Source organism: Orycteropus afer, unplaced genomic scaffold (genome assembly GCF_000298275.1).
Source record: "Orycteropus afer afer isolate SDZICR_OR568_19922 unplaced genomic scaffold, OryAfe1.0 scaffold00213, whole genome shotgun sequence".
NCBI classification, from domain to species: domain Eukaryota; kingdom Metazoa; phylum Chordata; class Mammalia; order Tubulidentata; family Orycteropodidae; genus Orycteropus; species Orycteropus afer.
Window position 1 is genome coordinate 2,763,167 of NW_006921800.1, and position 19,114 is coordinate 2,782,280.

Here is a 19,114-nt window from a genome sequence, read left to right on the forward strand (position 1 = left end):
CGTGCTCCTGAAAGAGACACATGCTGCTGGGAAAGGGACGCAAGAGACATGCATTGCTGAGACACTGAGGGACATGCACTGCTGCGGGAGAGACTGTGAGAGACTTGGCTGAGAGACGGTGGGCTGGGAGAAAGACTGAGCATTTTTTTTTTTTTCCCTGAACTTGAATTGTAGCCTGGTGCTTCCCCAATAAACCCCATAATCTGTGAGTTCTGTGTGGCCACTGCAGCGAATTATCGAACCCAGGAAAGAGGTGGTGGTGCTTTGGGAGGAACGGTTGGAGAAAGAGCTGGAGGAAAGTAGCATGGCTGGCCTTGCAGGAATAGGCCTTGGGCTATTGATACTGATTCTGTCTTCCTCTTGTGGGATTAGAGAAGGTCAGAACATGTGGCCTCCTTGCCCTTTTTGCAACCATGGACTGCCAGAAGAATGAACATATCTGCCTTGGAAGAAGTACAGCCAGAATGCTCCTTAGAAGTGAGGATGACAAGACTTCTTCTCATGTACTTTGGACATGTTATCAGGAGGGACCAGTCCCTGCATACTTGGTAAAATAGAGGGTCAGCAAAAAAAGAGGAAGACCCTCAATGAGATGAATTGACCCAATTGGTGTAATAATGGGCTTAAACAGAGCAATGAGTATGAGAAAGTGCAAGACTGGGCGCTGTTTTGTTCTGTTGTACATAGGGTTGCTATGAGTTGGAACCGACTCAATGACACCTAACAACAACAACAACAACAACAACAAATACATCACAAATGGGCCCTGGTGCAGCAGTGGTTAGGCACTGAGCTGCTAACCAAAAGTTTGACTCAAACCCACCAGAGGCTCTGCAAGAGAAAAGACTTGGTGACCTACTTCTGTAAAGATTAACAGCCTGGGAAAGAAATCTGTCATATAGGGTTGCTCTGTCATATAGGGTTGCTATGAGTTGGAATCAACTCGACAGCACACAACATCGTATGTCAGAGTTATTTAAATTAATATCAAGGATATTTTTGTCATCATAGGGTTAATTCTATTTAATGAAAGCTCTGGGATGTATACTTATACAGTCTGTGATGTTTATCTTTGAGAACAAAATTCCAAATCCTGAAACATATCTCTGTAATACACATCCTGTTTGTTACGGAATAGAATTACAATAATTAACTTTAGCATTTTTTTGCTTATATGTATATTATTTCATTTTATCTTTATGATAACTATATGAGGTAAATATTATCAATGCTATTTGCAGATGAAGAATTTGAGGAATAGAGAGGGTAAATTACTTAGCTATGGCCTTTCAGAAATTTGTGGAAGAGGCCAGAATTCAGATTTAAGCCTTACATCTTCAAAATCCTTATTTTCATTTTATAATGTAGCCCCCAAATTATTAAAATATATGGGATATATGTTTGAGATGTGTATTTGTATAAATTATTGTTATGTATTGAATTATTTTTAGCTTGTTTGGCTTGAAACTCCTACAAACCCTATCTTGAAGATGATTGACATTGAAGCTTGTGCACATATTGTCCATAAACATGGAGACATTATCTTGGTCGTGGATAATACTTTTATGTCAGCATATTTCCAAGTAAGTGAAAATATATATGTATATGTTTTGTCATGATTGGTAGACTACATAGATACTTGTAGTTAGGAAAGGAAGGACTCATTTACGTTAAAAGCATTATCCAAGTCATGAATGTAATCATAATTGTCGATGACACAAAGAATTAAGTTGGGATCTTTTCTACTATTAGTTAATATCTCTTTAGTCAAATGTTAATATTTTGTGTGGTGCTATATGTTTTTCAAATCTTCTCTCAATTAAAGCTTTCAAGTTCTCTTAGGATATGTAGTCTCTGAAGAATTATTATGTCATTGCATCTGCTGATGCCTTACCTATAGTGGGGATTTGGATGCTTATGTATTGTTTGAGGGAGCTCTGCTGGCATAGTGCCTAAAGCATTTGACTGCTAACCAGAAGGCTGGCAGTTCGAACCCATCAGCCACTTCTCAGAAGGAAGATGGGGCAATCTACTTCCATAGTGATACTGCCTCGGAAACCCAAGGAGGGGTCGCTGTGAGTCGGATCCAACTTGATGGCAGTGGGTTTGGTTTTTAGTTTTGGTATTGTTTGAAATCAGTCATATTGTTTTTTAGTCACATCTTAACTACTTATGCTTGTATATATTTTTTAACCTGGCTAAACTTCTTACAAATAAAAAGAAAAGAAAAGTTATACCCAATGACATCTCAGTATATGTCACATATATTATTTCTCCTTTTCTCTTCCCTTCTTTTCCCTCAGTGCCCCGTAGGCTATACACAGCCCTGTGCATCTTTGTCTTATTTGTATTTTGAATTCCCATAATTTTTCATATTGTAGCTGTATATACAGTAAAATCTACAAAAGCTGAATCTGTATAAAGCTGAAACATTTCAGAGAAGGAAAACTCAAATATTTTTCACTAAAACGAGCAATGGAAAAGAAGTAGGACTGTACCCTGCCGAAGGCAGAAAACTTGCAAGGCCCAGAAAACACAGCAGTCCCAACGAGTTCTGCCCATCACAGGTTTCACAGTGTATAGTTTTTCCCTTCTACATACACTGCCCTGAGCCTCCTATGTACCTTCCATTCCTTTCCTTTTCCCCTGATTCCACCTCCTTCCTGTTTTTCTCCTTTTGGTAGGTGGTTTTGGGATCTGTCTGTGGTTGACCTGTTGTCTGCCTTTTCCTGCTTGTTTTTTTTCCCGCTCTTCTGGATGACCTAGCTGTTTCCTTTTCTTGGTAGAATTTACCTTCTCCCAGTTCTTTTCTTCCTGCCTGTACCTTATAGTCACTCCTAATACCCTTCCTGTAGTTCATCTTCATTCTTCAGACTTCCTGAAGCCCTACCTCATGTCCGGTTCTTCAATTAGGCAGATGTTTACAAGCACAATTGTTTACATTTCCCCCTTCTGGTATGGGTCCTGAAATTGGCCCAAGCTTCTGCCCCCCTGTGACTGGAAGACTCCATGGTCAGTTGGGGTAATCTTGTTCTTCACCTTCCTCCATTTCTTCAGAAGGCACTACCATATTTTATTTTCCTTTCCTGAAACATAGTTCCTAACTACATTGTATTCAGAAGCTTCACCAACCATCTACCTGTGGCTTACGATGTATCTTTTACTGCTTCTTAGATGGTAATGCAGTCTGTTTCCAAGTGAAAATCCCCTGGCATCATGTGTTTGTTCCAGGTGATTTTCACTCTTGGATTCTTTATTGCAGCTCCCTAACCTGTCTGCTGTTTATGTTAGGTCAGCTCGTATATCAAAAACTCTCTTTAGCTGAGTCACAGTGAGTCCTGTGGACTCCCAAAGAGAACATAGGCATTTTTTAGCCTGGGCCTGCCCAGGTTACTCATTGGGCCTGGCCCTCTTTCTCCTGTTACCATCCCTAAAATAGGTCCAGGTTTTTCTGCCTTTCTGAAACCCACATCGTATTCCTTATGCCAGGGATCAGAACTTAACTTCATTTCAGTTTGGAGTCATTCCAGCTGAATTAATCAAAACCATACCATCCCTTAGTAACCACTTGTTTACCATGTATATTGGTTTCTCAAAGCATCTATTTTCCTGAAAAGGTCCTCTCTTTGTCTTACCCTCATGGAAACAATGCTTTCTCTTCTATCCCTGCCCTTTGCCTTTGAAACCTTCTGTGAGTCTCACAAAAGACAAAATGGGCAGACCAGTGCAAAGTTTCATAGGAGTACCTCAAGGTCAGGCAGTCTAGGTGGAATTCTCATTCTACCAGGTTTTTCATTTACATGATCATTTCATTTCTCTCAGTCTCTTTTTTTTCTCACCTGTACAATGAGGGTCATAAAAGAAGTACAGAGGGAAGTATTTTGTGCAGTACTCAAATGAGTTGCATAAAGTATTTAGCATGGTTCTTGGCACATACAGAGATGAAGAGATGATTGCTGTCGAGCCCCACCCCCTTCCGTTTTGGCCATGGAATGTGAAGAATGTTGAAGCCAGAAAAGGTTTCAGATGTCATCTAGTTTGACCCCAGAGATGAGCAAACACATATGTAGAGAACACTTTGGGCAATACCTAACTTAAAACATCCTGTTTTTAAACCCCCTAAATGAAAAGATTGTATAGCCACCTTACACTAATACCTTCCAAAGACTCTTCTAGTGTATGTGTTTCCAAATGCTTCCAAACACACACACAATTATACACACACACACAATAATACTATTTTAAAGATGATGTAAAAGGAAAGATGTCGATGATAAATTGTTTAATGAATAAGTTGATTATTTGAGGTAAACAAAGACATTTTAAGAAGCAGAAAAATTGGGTAAACAAGCCAAATGAATTTCTTTGTAACTGACTTTACACTTGTCAAAGTTATATAGTAAAAGAATAGTTAAAAGTCAAGATCTTGGCAAACCAAGTGTGAATAATCACAGCATATATTGTTGGTTTAAATGACTAAAATTAGTTTTAATCTAACTGACATAATTGTTGTTGTTGTTATGTGCCGTCGAGTCAAACCTGACTCATAGCGACCCCTCCTTGGGTTTCCGAGGCAGTATCACTACGGAAGTAGGATTGCCCAACACTCCTCAGAAGGAAGGTTGGTCAATCCTACTTCCGTAGTGATATAATAGTGTTTACATAAACTGTGTGCTCAATGGGTCATAAGATACCAACGTGTTTGCTGCAGGTAGTAAACTTAGGGACTCTATGTAAACAAGTTCAGGAGACTTGTTGACCTGGGTCTGTCTGCTCTTTCCATATACTGTGTCTGCCTATTGAATATTGAATCCAATATTCCATATTTATATTTGTTAGGGGGGAGAAAAGAGGAAGATAATATTTTAAGAAATTTTTAAGGTGTATTTAGTTTTGAAAACATAGTACTGATTGGAATGAGAATTTCTAATATGAAATACTAATAATAAAAAATTTTGAAAGCATGTTTTCAAATGGCTTTTCATTTAAAATAAAATATCTCATCTCTTTCAGCGGCCTTTGTCTCTGGGAGCTGATATTTGCATGTATTCAGCAACAAAATACATGAATGGTAAGATAGACACAGTCTACACTTTGAACATTCTTTTCCATGGGTAGATGAAAAATAATACAGGGCTTGACATTTTGGTCCTTTTTCGTCTATTATTAAGGAGCTCTGGTGGTGGAGTGGTTAAGGCATTTGGCTGCTAAGCAGAAGGGCAGTTGTTCAAACCCACCAGCTGCTCCAAGGGAGAAAGATGAGGCAGTCTGCTTCTGTAAAGATTTACAGCCTTGGAAACCCAATGGGGGTCCCTATGAGTTAGAATCGACTCAGTGGCAGTGAGTTTGTTTTTTTGGTTTATTCATCTATTATTATTCAGATTTTCTCTGTGCCTCGTGGAAAGAAAAATATTCAGATTAAATATAGTACTTCACTTAGAGAAAACCATTCTCATTTTTTATAAGAAGATGAAAATTTAATATAAAAGGTTATATTTTTAACTGGATGATGACTTAAAAAGAAGCATTTATATGATTTATATGATTTTTATTTTGTTTAATGTATTGCTTTTGCTATTATTGAATTGAATTAGCTTTATTTTATAGGATTTTTGCTCTGAGAACTTTTAAGGAAAAGCTCTTTTTTGAAAAAATAATAAAACTAAGTATAAACAAACTATTTTTAACTTAACTTTTTTGATTGTTTTGTTTCAGGCCACAGTGATGTTGTAATGGGCTTAGTGTCTGTTAATTCTGAGAATCTGCATAACAGGCTCCGTTTCTTGCAAAACTGTAAGTATTAAAAACTCAGATTCCCCCTATGCTCACAAATAGCGTTGATATTTACACTTCTAATGTAATGTCTAAATACTATTTCCTGTTTATATTGGTGGACTTTTCTCAAGTAAGGGTATGGGTTTATTTGAAGAAATTTGAAATTGAGAGATAGGTCAGATAAGGACATAATTAAAAATGAAAATACTCTTCTAGGAAATAGATATTAAAGTAACAAAAAAGGACACTGAAGAGAGAAACTAAAATTTCTTAGTTGATGTATGTTGTTTTCTGTATAAAAAGTAGGAAGAAGTACATATGCCTGAATAGAATGTTGGGAAGAACATTTAGTAACAATAGGAACCGAATGGCTGTTTTTCTCTTTATGTTGTAACACTTTTTCAAAGAAATGCAAGGTAGATCCATGTGTACTACGCTATTTCATTAAATTATAGAATATGTGAAGCGACTATTGATGTCATATTTGAAAAGACCCTATATTTATGTTTATATTAAAAACAAAAACAAAAAAGCAGTTGCTCATCAAGTTTATTCTGACTTAAGGCAACCAACCCTATGTGTGTCAGGGTAGAACTTTGCACCATAGTTTTCAGTGACTGATTTTTTGGAAGTAGAATGCAAGTGCTTGTATTTAGTGTCTTATGAATGTTGTACTTCATTTTGGTACATTCGTCCCTTCTCCCATTTTAAAGCATGTTTCTCTAAGTGTGTTTTATGCTTCATTCTTATGCTTCTGATTTGATACATTAATTATTCCTTCTGAAAATCAAACTCATAATAATGAAAGAGGGGTCACATTTTTCTGGTTACCTTCTCCCTAAAACTAATCTAGGATGTGTTTGTTTTGCAGCTCTTGGAGCGGTTCCATCACCTCTTGACTGTTACCTTTGCAATCGAGGTCTAAAGACTCTTCAAGTCCGAATGGATAAGCATTTTGAAAATGGAATGGCAGTTGCTCAGTTTCTGGAATCTAATCCCAGGGTAGAAAAGGTTCTTTATCCTGGTATGTTAATCTGATTTCTAAGCAGACATGCCTTTGACTAGAATTTTAAGGATTATTCTAAACATCCTATTTACATAGCATTTATCTGAAATTTGGGTGCTTTTCATATAATTTCCTGTTGCTCATTTATTATCAAACACTGCTGTGTCAGGCACTATGGTGAGCTGAGTAATGAAGAAGATAGACATGGTCTCAGGCCTTGAGTTGCCTATTGTCTAGTGGATGCTTGGATGTTAGTAAGCTAATCTAAAGCTTGTTGTTACAGGAATTTTCCCAGCTTCCTCCTGAGTAGGTAGCAAGAGTCCAAAAAACTTTTCAGGAGGCATAGTCAGAGACATGAATGTTTATTCAGAAGAGAAACAAAATAATAGGGAGAGAGGATTATAAAGGCAGAGACAGCAGGCTTACAAATGTTGCTAGCAATTCAGCATCTAGTGCTGGCAGGCTGGAATGGATCCAAGATGACCACTAACTGTCTTCCACTTTGCAGTGATACTTATACCTGAGTTTGAGAAATTGAGGATGGGGGCTACATGACTCGGAATGGAGGGCTATGTGACTGGTTTCAGACTTGGTAGCGCTCTGATAAGACACTGCCATTAACAAGCTTTATGGCTTGAAACTATTCTAAGGGTGGGCTAATACATTACAGGGAAGGTGGTTAATACATGACAGGAGGGAGCAGGGGGAATATGTGACTGGGGAGATAGGGGAAATGGCTTGTAGTTCTTACAGGCTGGACCAGACAAGATGGAGTCGGGAAGCCATTCTTTTTGGGGGGGTGGTTGTGGTTACAGACCATATTCTTGTATATATTTGCATCTGTTCCCAGACTGCATCATTGATTGTACTTTCCAGTTGATTTGCTTGTAATGATCTTGTCAATCTGTTATTTTGAGTTAGCTGTAACTTTTATCTCAGAAAGGTTTATCCCAAATTGAGACTTGATAGGTACTCAGTAAATTCTCCTGAAGAGAATTCTTTTTAGAATCCTTCACTTCCCCCAGCTTCTAGAAATGCATATGAGGAAATAATTAGCAGATTTACATGTTGTTGTTATGTGCCGTTGAGTCAGACCTGACTCATAGTGACCCCTCCTTGGGTTTCTGAGGCGGTATCACTATGGAAGTAGATTGCCCAACCTTCCTTCAGAGGAGTGGCTGGTGGGTTTGAATCGCCAGCCTTCTGGTTAGCAGTCAAGTGCCTTAGGCACTATGCTACCAGAGCTTACATATGACTCTTTGAATTTATTTCTTCAGCCTTTTAAACTGTGGTATTCTAAATAGGAGCTCTGGTAGCATAGTGCCTAAGGCACTTGACTGCTAACCAGAAGGCTGGCGGTTCAAACCCACCAGCCACTCCTCGGAAGGAAGGTTGGGCAATCCTACTTCCGTAGTGATACTGCCTTGGAAACCCAAGGAGGGGTCGCTATGAGTCGGGGCCGACTCGACGGCAAACAACAACAACAACAACAATTCTAAATACCTAAGTAAGTAACTATTTTAGATTCTGTTGGGGTATTTAGCCATGTGCTCTTGGTTGTATAGGAGAATTAAGACTGGTTCCTACCCTCAAGGAACCTAGATAAGCCAAGGTAGAAACACATAGGATATTAAATGTACTATATGTGCTCTGGCTACATCAATGGGCTCAGGTATAGCAAGTATTGTGAGGCTGGCACAGGACCGGGCAATGTTTAGTTCTGTTATACATAGGGTTGCTATGAGTCAGAGCTGACTCAGTGGCACCTAACATCATATGTGCTCTAAAGGAGCTCTGGTGGCACAGTGGCTAAGGCATTTGTCTGCTAACTAAAAGATGAGCGATTTGGGAGAAAGATGAAGCAGTCTGGTTCTGTGAAGATTTACAGCCTTGGAAACCCTATGAGGGCAGTTCTGCTCTGTCCTTTGTAGTCACCATGAATTGGAATCAACTTCTCTGTCCTATATGGTCACTATGAAGTGGAATAAACTTGATAGCAGTCAGTTTGGTTTTTGGTATACACACTCAATGTGAAGAGTTGTTTGAATGGAGGAAAGAAAAACTAGTTTGAGCTGGACCCCACAGAATGGGGAGTGTTTGGTAGAAGGGTATTCGTGAGGCATTTCAGATTGAGTCAACAAATGTTTATTACATATCAACAATGAAATAGGCTTGTATTAGGAACTGGGGTCTAGTTATTAGCATGATAATAAACAGATTTCTCCCTATGGAGCTAGTCCAGTATATTAGAAAAGCAAGAAATTACAGAAGGACATAATTATAAACTAAATTTACAAGGAGCGTGGCCAGGGCAGAAAGTATTGTAGGTTAAAAGGAATGTTCATGTGCAGAGTCCTAAGAATGAAAGAAAGTGTGGTGCCATTGGTAGAAAGATAGCTGTGTGGCTAGAGCAGGCTGAGGGTAGAAAAGATGAGTCAACACGAAGCTAGAGAAATAGCTAGGGGCCAGAACAAGTAGTCAAATGTGAGTACACCCACTTCTTATCAACATGGTTAAGTTCCAAAGACCAGGTCATTATTGACAATCAGAGTTATGCAAAAATGAAGGATAAACATATCAAATCACAAAATGGAGGAAGACTATACCATTATATAGCTGCAAAATTACATTATTATGTAACTGCCAAACCTCCAAGAATCATGGGCAGCCAAATTGACACATAACCTTAACTATCCCAGCCAGTGTTGCTCTCGCTTCACAACTTGGTGTTCATTACTGCCAGCCATATGTTGTAAATGTGCAAAATAGTTGGATAGTAGATGTTTTGGTTCTCTATTTCTGCTGTAACAGAAAATACCACAAATGGATGGGTTTAACATAAACGGATTTATTCTCTTACAATGTAGGGGGCTAGAAGTCCAAGTTCAAAGTGTGCGGTGTAGTAAATTACATGGTATGGCTTTTCTAGCCCTAAGTCTTTGTAAACTCCATGGTAGAATTTGCTGTGAGCAACTGAGGAGCTCCTGATTATTAGTTATCCACCTGGGGTATTTTTGTTGAGAGTGGCACAAAGCAATGTCTAGGAAGTTCATTCTCTCTCAGGTGCTTGGAATTCTGACTTTATGATTGGTTAGTTTGGCCACTCTGCCAGGCTCAAAAGGAGGCTCCTAGAGGCAGAAGGGGAGCTCTGGTAGCATAGTGGCTAAGACACTTGCCTGCTAACCAGACGGCTGGCGGTTCAAACCCACCAGCCACTCCTCGGAAGGAAGGTCGGGCAATCCTACTTCCGTAGTGATACTGCCTCGGAAACCCAAAGAGGGGTCGCTATGAGTCGGGGCCGACTCAACGGCACGTAACAACAACAACAACAGAGGCAGAAGAAGTCTCTCTGACTGCTGGCTGAGAAAGTCTTGCTGCTGAGAGAAATGTGCTCCGGAGAGAAAACATGCTGCTGGGAGAGAGACGGAGAGACACGTGGTGCTGGGAGAGAGATTGAGAGACACGCGCTGTTGGGAGAGAGACTGAGAGAAACTGTTGGCTGAGAGACTGAATGTGTTCCTAAACTTGAATTGTAGCCTGGTGCTTCCCTAATAAACCCCATAATCTGTGAGTTCTGTGTGGCCACTGCAGTGAATTATTGAACCCAGCAGGCAGGTAGTGGGTGCTGAAGGACGAAAGGTTGGTTTAAGGGTTGGTGAAAGGTCTGGAGGGAGGCATCGTGTCTGGCCTCACAGGGATAGGCCTTGGGCTGCTGGTGGTGATTCTGTCTTCCTCTTACAGGGTTAGAGGAAGTCAGAAGATGTGGCCTCCCTGCCCCTTTGGCAAAGTGTCAGTCCTTGGGGCTCGGTGAAGGCCCCTCAACCTTGGGCTTCAGCTCTGCCTCTTGCTCCTGGCCCACTGGAGCCGGAAGCTTCTCTTAACTCAGCCAGCTGCTGAGAGCTGAGACTGACAAATCCAAGAGTAACAAATAAAATGGCACAGTGCCAAAATTATTAAGCAACAAGGCAGGCCACTAGTTCAAGTTTAGAAACAGTTCCCAAGACTGGCAGTCAGCATGGCAGGCTGCTGAATAAAGACTCTGTTACATGCAGGGTCCAAGGGTGTCAGAAACCTCAGAGACCTTTCTCAAAACTGTCTTCCCATATACTGGAAACAAACCACATCCCCAAGGCAGCTATTACTGCTCCAGTAGATTCCACCATGGAGGTGATTACCAGTGTCATCATGAGGAATAACTACATCCAGCAGCCCAGTCACTCAAAACCAGGCCCAGCCAAGTTGACACATGACCTTAACTACCACAGAGTTTTTGCTATTGTAAATGTGAAATGTCTGATAGTGAAGTTGTTGATACGTGAGGAGTAGTCCTCATTTTGAGGCTTATTTGCAGTTTACTTAAGTGAACAGTGACATTTTTTTCCCCTGAAAGTATATGCTTGATGCTGAAGTAAGACTTTTATTATTCCTTGGCTACAGGACTACCCTCTCACCCACAGCATGAGTTGGCGAAGCGTCAGTGCACAGGGTGCCCAGGGATGATCTCCTTCTATATTAAGGGCTCTCTTCAGCATGCCGAGACTTTCCTCAAGAGTTTAAAGGTAAACTTTCAAAATAAGTTTTAAAATTGCAGAAGTAAGACTTTCTTTGGACCAAAGCAAACCTGTTGCTGTTGAGTCAATTTAATCCCATGGCAACTCTATACAGGGTAGAACACCTCCTTGGGGCTTTCTTGTCTACAATTTAATGGAAGCTGTCTGCCAGGCCTTTCTTCCACAGCGCTATTGTGTGCATTCAAACCACCAACTTTTAAGTTAGCAATTGAACACAAACCTCTTGCACCACTCAGGGACCTCCTAAGACTTTCTTATAGCAGTTCATTCTCTCACCCATTCTACCCAGATTAATGTTTGTATATGTGCAGGTTGCACTAATAAACCTTTTTATCATGAAATTCATCATGTTGGGAAATGGGGCACAAAACAATAATGACACAATAGCAGACATCTGAATGTGTTCATTTGCTTAATTGTCTACACACTGCGTACGATCAGTTTGTGAGACATGGCATATTCAAATGCATTGTTTTTCACATTTATTTAAAAATGAATCCTTTTTACCAATGAAATATTTTGTGAAACCTCAAAGTGTTATGTGATTAGTGCACTGCACAAAATTGTTCTGAAATCCAGTGGAGTAATGGCTTTCTAAACCCTCTGCCTCCAGGCTGTATCTGTTTAGGGTTGGAAAAAGGGAGCTTTATTCTAATTTGCATAAAGACAGGAAGGTCTCAAAGGCCCTGGGTGAGAGGCCTATGTAACTCCCTAAACTAGGTTTACCTTGAACCCCTACAATAGACTTTCAGGTTTAAAAACTACAGATCTAACCCTAGGTGGTGCAGATGGTTAATGCACTCAGCTGCTATCTGAAAGGTTGGTGGTTTGAGTCCAGCTGGAGGCACCTCAGGAGAAAAGCCTGGGAAGGTACTTCTGAAAAATCAGTCACTGAAAAGCCCATTGAACACAGTTCTATTCTGATAACACAGGGAGTGGCCATGAGTCCAAGTCTGTAAGTGAATGAATAGAGTAAATAGAATGCTGCTAGGTCAGTAAAGCTGCCCCAATGTCTCCAATTTGTCCACTTCTAAAGTCAGGAAGATGGCAATAGATACCTAATTAAATATAATTGTGGGAGATACTGTAAAAACATTTGTAAATTTCTATGGTGCTATAACACTAAATACAAGAACTATGTGTGTTATTTCTACTCCCCTAAAGGGTTAAGTTGATGTGTTAACTTAGTAGGCTTTACATATTAACAAGTAAGTATATATAATTTTGTAGGTATTTAGAGATTTTTATTTAAAAGGTATCCTCAGGTCCTGGTCTCAAATGCAACATTCTGGGCTTTTAGAGCTTATATTATGTATTAGAATAGGGCCAAATCCGGAAGGTATAGGAAAGTCACTTGGATCAACTTTTTATTTTATTTTATTTTTATTGTGATTTGGGTGAAGATTTACAGAGCAAATTCACTTTCCATACTTTGTCCCATGACATTGACTACAGTTTACCACAATGCAACAGCTCCCTTCCCACTTCCTCCCCATAGTTACCTGTTCCCTGTGTCCATCCCTCCATGGACTCCCGCCCCCTGAGCTGTCTCCCTGTGCATAAGCAGCCCTTCTTTCTCCCATGATTGTTCTCTCCAAGGAGAGTATCTACTTGAGGTAAATGTTCAACTCATATGCCTGTCTTTTGTTTGGCTGGAAACCACAGGTGTGGGTTCAATTCCAGACCTGAAGGGAAGCCAGGGGCCATAGTCTCAGTGGATCCACTAGGCTCTATCGGACGAGCAAACCTGGTCCCCCCCACTTTTTTTTCCTCCAAATGATTTTGTGTTTTGTACCACATTGTTCTCCCTCTCTATCAAAGATCTCCCAGATAGATCCCCTTCCAAGTGGATGACAGTGGTAGCCAGGCACCATCTAGTTCTTCTGGTCTCATAGTCTCATAGGCTGCAGATCCGATGGTGTACCAGTTGCTAGGACTAATTGTTTCCATGAATTTTGTTTTTCTTCATTCTTCTTTGCTCTGGATGAGGAGAGACCCATCGTTGCATCTAGATGGCAGCTTGCTAGTTTTTAAGACTGGATCAACTTTTAATATTTTAAAACTTTGCACATAATATGTCTACTGGTGAAATCATTATTATGCATTTTACCCTCATTTTTGTTTTGAGTTTCTTGCCTAATTTGCAGTCATAATTCTAATTACTACTATTCCCCACCCCCGTCCCAGGGCCATTTTATATAAAATATTTGTTTTTAGACTTTAGTATTTTTACCTTACTAGAAGATGTAAATTAATGTTTTGTTCACTGTAGATATTTACTCTGGCTGAGAGCTTGGGAGGATTCGAAAGTCTCGCTGAGCTTCCGTAAGTATATTAGTATATTTCTGGTTTTCTCAGTATTTTAACTTTGATGGCATTCTTTTTTTTTGAACATTTTATTGTGATTTGGATGAAAGATGAAAATTTACAGAGCAAATTAGTTTCCCATTCAACAAGTTATACACATTTTGTTTCATGATATTAGTTGTAATCCTGTCAAAGTAGCAGCACTTTTCCCATTACTTTCCTAGGTTCCTTGTTTCCATTTCCTGCCTTCTGAACTTTGTTTTTGAGCAAATACTGCCTTCTTGGCCTCACTGATGTCAGTTTCAATGATTCAGAAATGGATGTGATAAAATCAAGGGTAATGCAAGTTATTCAACTACAGCATGTCATTATCTGTTGAGAATGGACTCTAAAGAATGGAAAAAAATTAAAAACCAACCAAACCTCTTGCTATCAAGTCATGGCAACCCATGTGTTACAGACTAGAACTGCTGCATGGGATTTTTCTAAACTGTAATCTTACCAGAAGCAGATTCCCAGGCCTTTCTTCTAGGGTACCACTAGGTGGGTTTGAACCCCCAACTTTTAGGTTAGTAAATGAGTACAAACTGTGCCTCCAGATCTAATGGTGGACTGCTTATGAGTGGGCTGCATCCTTCCAAGTTTTGCTTCCTTTTGTGTTTTACCTGAGGTTCCAGCAGTGATTGCAATATAGGATCTCTGACCTCTGATCAAGGGCCACGTGTTCTACTCCACTCAGGTTGGTTAGAGACTATTGGAAAAGGTGATTTCAAGGCTCCCCGAGAAATAACAGAATGTGGGTCTCTGATAAAACTCCTCCACACCCTTGATTATCAGAGAAGTCCAACTAGACACTGGGAAATTCATTTATTTCCTGTTTTTTGTGGGATAAAGATGTGCCATGGTTCCATGTTGTCTATAACATTAAATCCAAAATTTATCTTGGTATCCCAGACCCTTCACAATCTGACTCAATCAATTAATCTAATCTTATGAAAGCACCAAAGGATATTAGAATAGAAAGCAGCTTAAGCTCATGCAATCCTGTACACTGTTTTATAAGCAAAGAAACAAAGATCCGGAAAGATTAGTTGGCTTACTCAAATGTTACAAGAATACAAAGAATGTTTAGACAAGAATTTGTTTAAAAATGAAAAAAACCCACAGGAGTATGTTAGCAACTTCATTCCTATGGCTTTGTGATAGGAGGCAAAGGAGCTGACACCTGGATTTGAAATCTGGTTCTACCAATTGCTTAACCATTGAACCTCAATTTTTTCATCCATATAATGGAGTTAATAATAAAAATCGTGATTATTATTTACTGATTACCTGTCTCATCAAGCACTCCTGAACGTCTTTCTTTTTCTGTATGTTGCTACGACCATGCATTGTAATTATTACAGGGGTAAATGAGTTCCATTAACCTAATAGTTTTCAGCTGTACTCATGCACATGGCGTGTTCTGTGTTTTAATTTTCATGAATATTTATGGAAAATTGTGAAGCATTGTGCTGAGGAGTGTCACCAAAATTTGGGCATATTTCCTATCCTCTCTGTCATAGTTTACAGTTCTTTGGGAGAAATCAGGCAATTTTGCAAAATTAAAAAAAAATAAGATGCTCAAGTAGTGAATCAAAGTAATTCAGGTAACACATTGGGCTTTCTCTCAGTCTTCCCAGAAGATTCCTGCTAGTAACTCTGGATGCACAAGAGGGCACACTCAGCGTATGAAATGGGTTTATTTTTCAAAGCAATAAAATGTATAACAACTTTAGGTTCACTTCTTAAAAACAGACCTCTTGACTTATTTGGGGATTTGCTTACACTTGTTTGGCCCAGGCAGTCCACCTTAGGCTATAACCCGATGCCAGAAGACAAGTGAATTTAGGTCAGGGCTTATCTTTCTATTACCCTTCATTCTCTGTCTCCCAACTCTGCTGCAACCAGTCCAGCATTGCAATAAAGGAGAAAAGAAGCAGAGTCATTGTGTACTAAGTTAGTCTCCCTGCCTGAGAGCACTATTAACTCTGTGACTTTAAACCCATTACCTGTCTTCTCCCAAGTCCAAGTTTCTTCATAGGTAAAATGTGGTTAATACTGTATGTAGTTCTTAGGGTTGTTTTGAGAGCATGAAAAAAAATTGTGACACTAATGCCTTGGTTTCCACTAAATAACTGTTCTGGTTACCTAGTGCTGCTCTGACAAGAATATACTACAAATGGGATGGCTTAAAGAAACAGGAGTTTACTCTTACAATTTGGAGGCTTTAAGTCCAAGTTCAAAGTGCTGGGCTCTAGGGGCTGGGTGAAAGCCCCTCAACCTTGGGGTCCAGTTCTGCCTCCTGCTCCTGGCCCACTGGAGCTAGAGGCTTTTCTTCACTCAGACATTGCAGGCTGCTGAGGCTGAGAAGCCCCAAGGTTGACAAGTCAAAAGGCACAGTCCCAATGTTACCAAACCACATGGCAGGCCATTAACTTAAGTCCAGTGTAAGTCCCATGGAAGGCTGCTGAGCAATGACACGTCCACATGCAGGGTCCTAGCGTGCCAAAGGCTAGAGACCATTCCCAAGGCTGGAGACCATTCCCAAGGCTGCTCCTTATATACAAGAAGCAGACCACATACCCAAAGCAGCTAGTCAGCTGCTTGTGGTAGATCCCACCATGGAGTTGATTGCCAGTCTCACCATGGGGAATACTACCACTAGCTGCCCAGCCACTCTACCAGGCCCAGCCAAGTTGACACACAAACATAACTACCACAATAACCCAGTAAGTGGTGACTACTACAATGAGTTGTTTTTATTAGGCATCTACTGCATTCCAGGTACTTACAAGTGCTTTATACATGTTCCTAAAATTAATGCTTGTGACAAACTTTTGGGATAGGTGTTAATGAACCAATTTTTATTTGTTTTAAAATGAATTGATGCACAGAAACCATTTAGTAGAGTACCTGTGTCATGGGAAGTGTCCAATGGCATTGTAGTTCCTGTTGAGTTGATTCTGACTCATGGTGACTCCGTGTGTGTCAGAGTAGAATTGTACTCCATAAGGTTTTCAGTGGCTGATTTTCTGAAGTTGAACACTAGCCCTTTTTCCAAGGTACCTCTGGATGGACTTGAACCTCTAACCTTTCTGTTAGTAAAAGAATGTGTTAAATAATTGCACTAGCCAAGGACTCCAAGCATATAATAAGGGATGACTAACTGACTAACTCACTGTTGTTGAGTCAATTTCTACTCATAGCGAGCCCTCCTTGGGTTTCTGAGGCTGTATCACTACGGAAGTAGATCACCCCATCTTCCTTCCGAGGACTGGCTGTTATTATATACTAAAAATAGTCTCTGAGGACAGGTACCTTTTACCAGTCCTCATAACCAGCATTTGGAGGGGTTGGAATTCACACCCAAGTCTCTGAAGCTTAAGATTTTATTTCTATATGTGCACTGTCTTAAAGGAATTAAAAGCATGATCATGGCAGAACATTTTAAGGGGGGGTGTAGATGTGTAAAAATTTCATTGTGATAAAAGAAGATATCTGTTTACTGAGACTACAGCTGAGAGTTTTCTTTCCATGGGTCTGAACTGAGACAGAAGAAAACAGCGTAGGCAGTGATTTTCATCATGGTATGCAGGGAAGAGATAAGTGTTGGCAGCAATATACATGTTAGGGCTTAGGCTACAAGCCTCTCCTCCACAAAACCTCTGCTTACAGCATTAGGAGCTCTGGTGGCATAGTGGTTAAAGCATTGGCTGCTAACCAAAAGGTTGGCAGTTCAAACCCACCAGCTGCTTCATGGGAGAAAGATGTGGCAGTCTGCTTCTGATTTATAGCTTTGGGGAAACTCTGTGGAACAGGTCTACTCTGTCCTATAGGGACTATGAGTCAGAATTGACTTGGTGGCCATGGTTTTTTTGTATATTGTTCATAGTTATTTGGCATTTGTTGTCTACTCTGTTATGTGAAGGAGCTCTGGTAGCATAGTGCCTAAGGCATTTGGCTGCTAACCAGAAGGCTGGTGGTTCAAACCCACCAGCTACTCCTTGGAAGGAAGGTTGGGCAATCTATTTTCGTAGGGATACCGCCTCGGAAACCCAAGCAAGGAGGGGTCACCCTGAGTCAGATCTGATTTGGTGGCAGTGAGTTTGGTTATTCTGTTTTGTGAGTTGTCATATTCTTTAGCTCTCACTTCATAATCCAAGGGAAAGAATATGTCTCACTCTTCTTGGTTTTAAATTCTTACTCTAGTGCCTGACACATAGTAAATGCTTTGCCTTTGCACATGTTGATAATGACGATGAGTTGTTAGATAGTTTGGAAAATCCTTCAGGGTCTCTATGTTGTTGGTCTCTATGTCTGTTGTCACAGGGATGCTTCATGGAAGCTAATAAACCCAGGTGGTCTTTCCTGTCTGCATCAGGGGGTCCAGTTCTAGATTGATCTGCTGATCAGAAGGAACTAGTTCTGGCAAGCTGTTGCTCTAAGAAGCCTCCTGTAAGTCAGAGTTTTGGGTAGCTGTCCGCAGGTGGTTCATGAGGTATATGACTTCCTTCAAAGGCCTCTTTTGGGCAGGTCTTAAAAGACACAGGTGGCTGTGCCTTTCACACCTGCCAGGGGGTGTTTGGTTGGCACCTTCTGCGTGTGCATTGAGTATGCCTTACTCACCGATGAAAGGTCCTGGATTTCACATAGAATCATGATTAGAAGAGATTTTTTTTTTTTTTTCCTCATTTATAGCCTGTGAAAAAATAGAAGGGAAAACAAAACACTTGATATTTGGAGTAGAAATAATTGAAGCTAATTGCAATGCATAAGATATAAATGTACTTCCATAGACACAATATAGATATGAGAAACATGCTCATTTGTTCTTTCAGGGCAATTATGACCCACGCATCTGTTCCGAAGAATGCCAGAGATGTTCTAGGAATTAGTGACACATTGATTCGACTCTCTGTGGGCTTAGAAGATAAAAAAGACCTATTGGAGGATCTAGATCAAGCTTTGAAGGCAGCAGTGAGTTTCCTTATTATTATTATTTGTGTATGTGTGTGTTTGTATTTTAATTTTAGGAGTGAGGGTCACTACATTGATAATGAGTAGAAAACTAATTCACTGTGAACATCTAAGTTTTTCTCTTCTGCAATACACAAGATGTATAAATATGAAGGAAACCCAATCGTGGTGCAGATCTAAAAAGCTGGTAATATTCTGAGACGACTTCTTGGAAAAGAATTCTTTGCCTGCAAGTTTAATAACATACTTTTCTTGTTTATGTTAATACAGCACTCTCCAAGCCATCACTAACATTCCAAGACTGCTGTTAGAAGGTGCTTCTTGAGAAGATCACATCTTCTGAATAATCAAATGGACATTAATGAGCCCTCACAGAATTACAAAGTGAAAATTTTAAATCACCTCATTACCTTTCAAAACTGTACCTTTCCAGGGA

The 19,114-nt window shown here is 40.0% G+C and overlaps 1 protein-coding gene across 1 annotated transcript in view; it reads left to right on the forward strand.

Annotated features, from left to right (window-relative positions):
• LOC103203338 (cystathionine gamma-lyase) overlaps window positions 1-18,765 on the forward strand; it is a 31,241-nt gene extending 12,476 nt beyond the window's left edge. Inside the window, exons 5-11 of the mRNA XM_007948322.2 lie at window positions 1,452-1,583; window positions 5,014-5,071; window positions 5,716-5,793; window positions 6,647-6,799; window positions 11,219-11,340; window positions 13,625-13,677; window positions 18,540-18,765. Coding sequence (XP_007946513.2) covers window positions 1,452-1,583; window positions 5,014-5,071; window positions 5,716-5,793; window positions 6,647-6,799; window positions 11,219-11,340; window positions 13,625-13,677; window positions 18,540-18,765 — 822 coding nt within the window. The remainder of the gene's footprint in view (window positions 1-1,451; window positions 1,584-5,013; window positions 5,072-5,715; window positions 5,794-6,646; window positions 6,800-11,218; window positions 11,341-13,624; window positions 13,678-18,539) is intronic.
• Window positions 18,766-19,114: the final 349 nt, after the last annotated feature.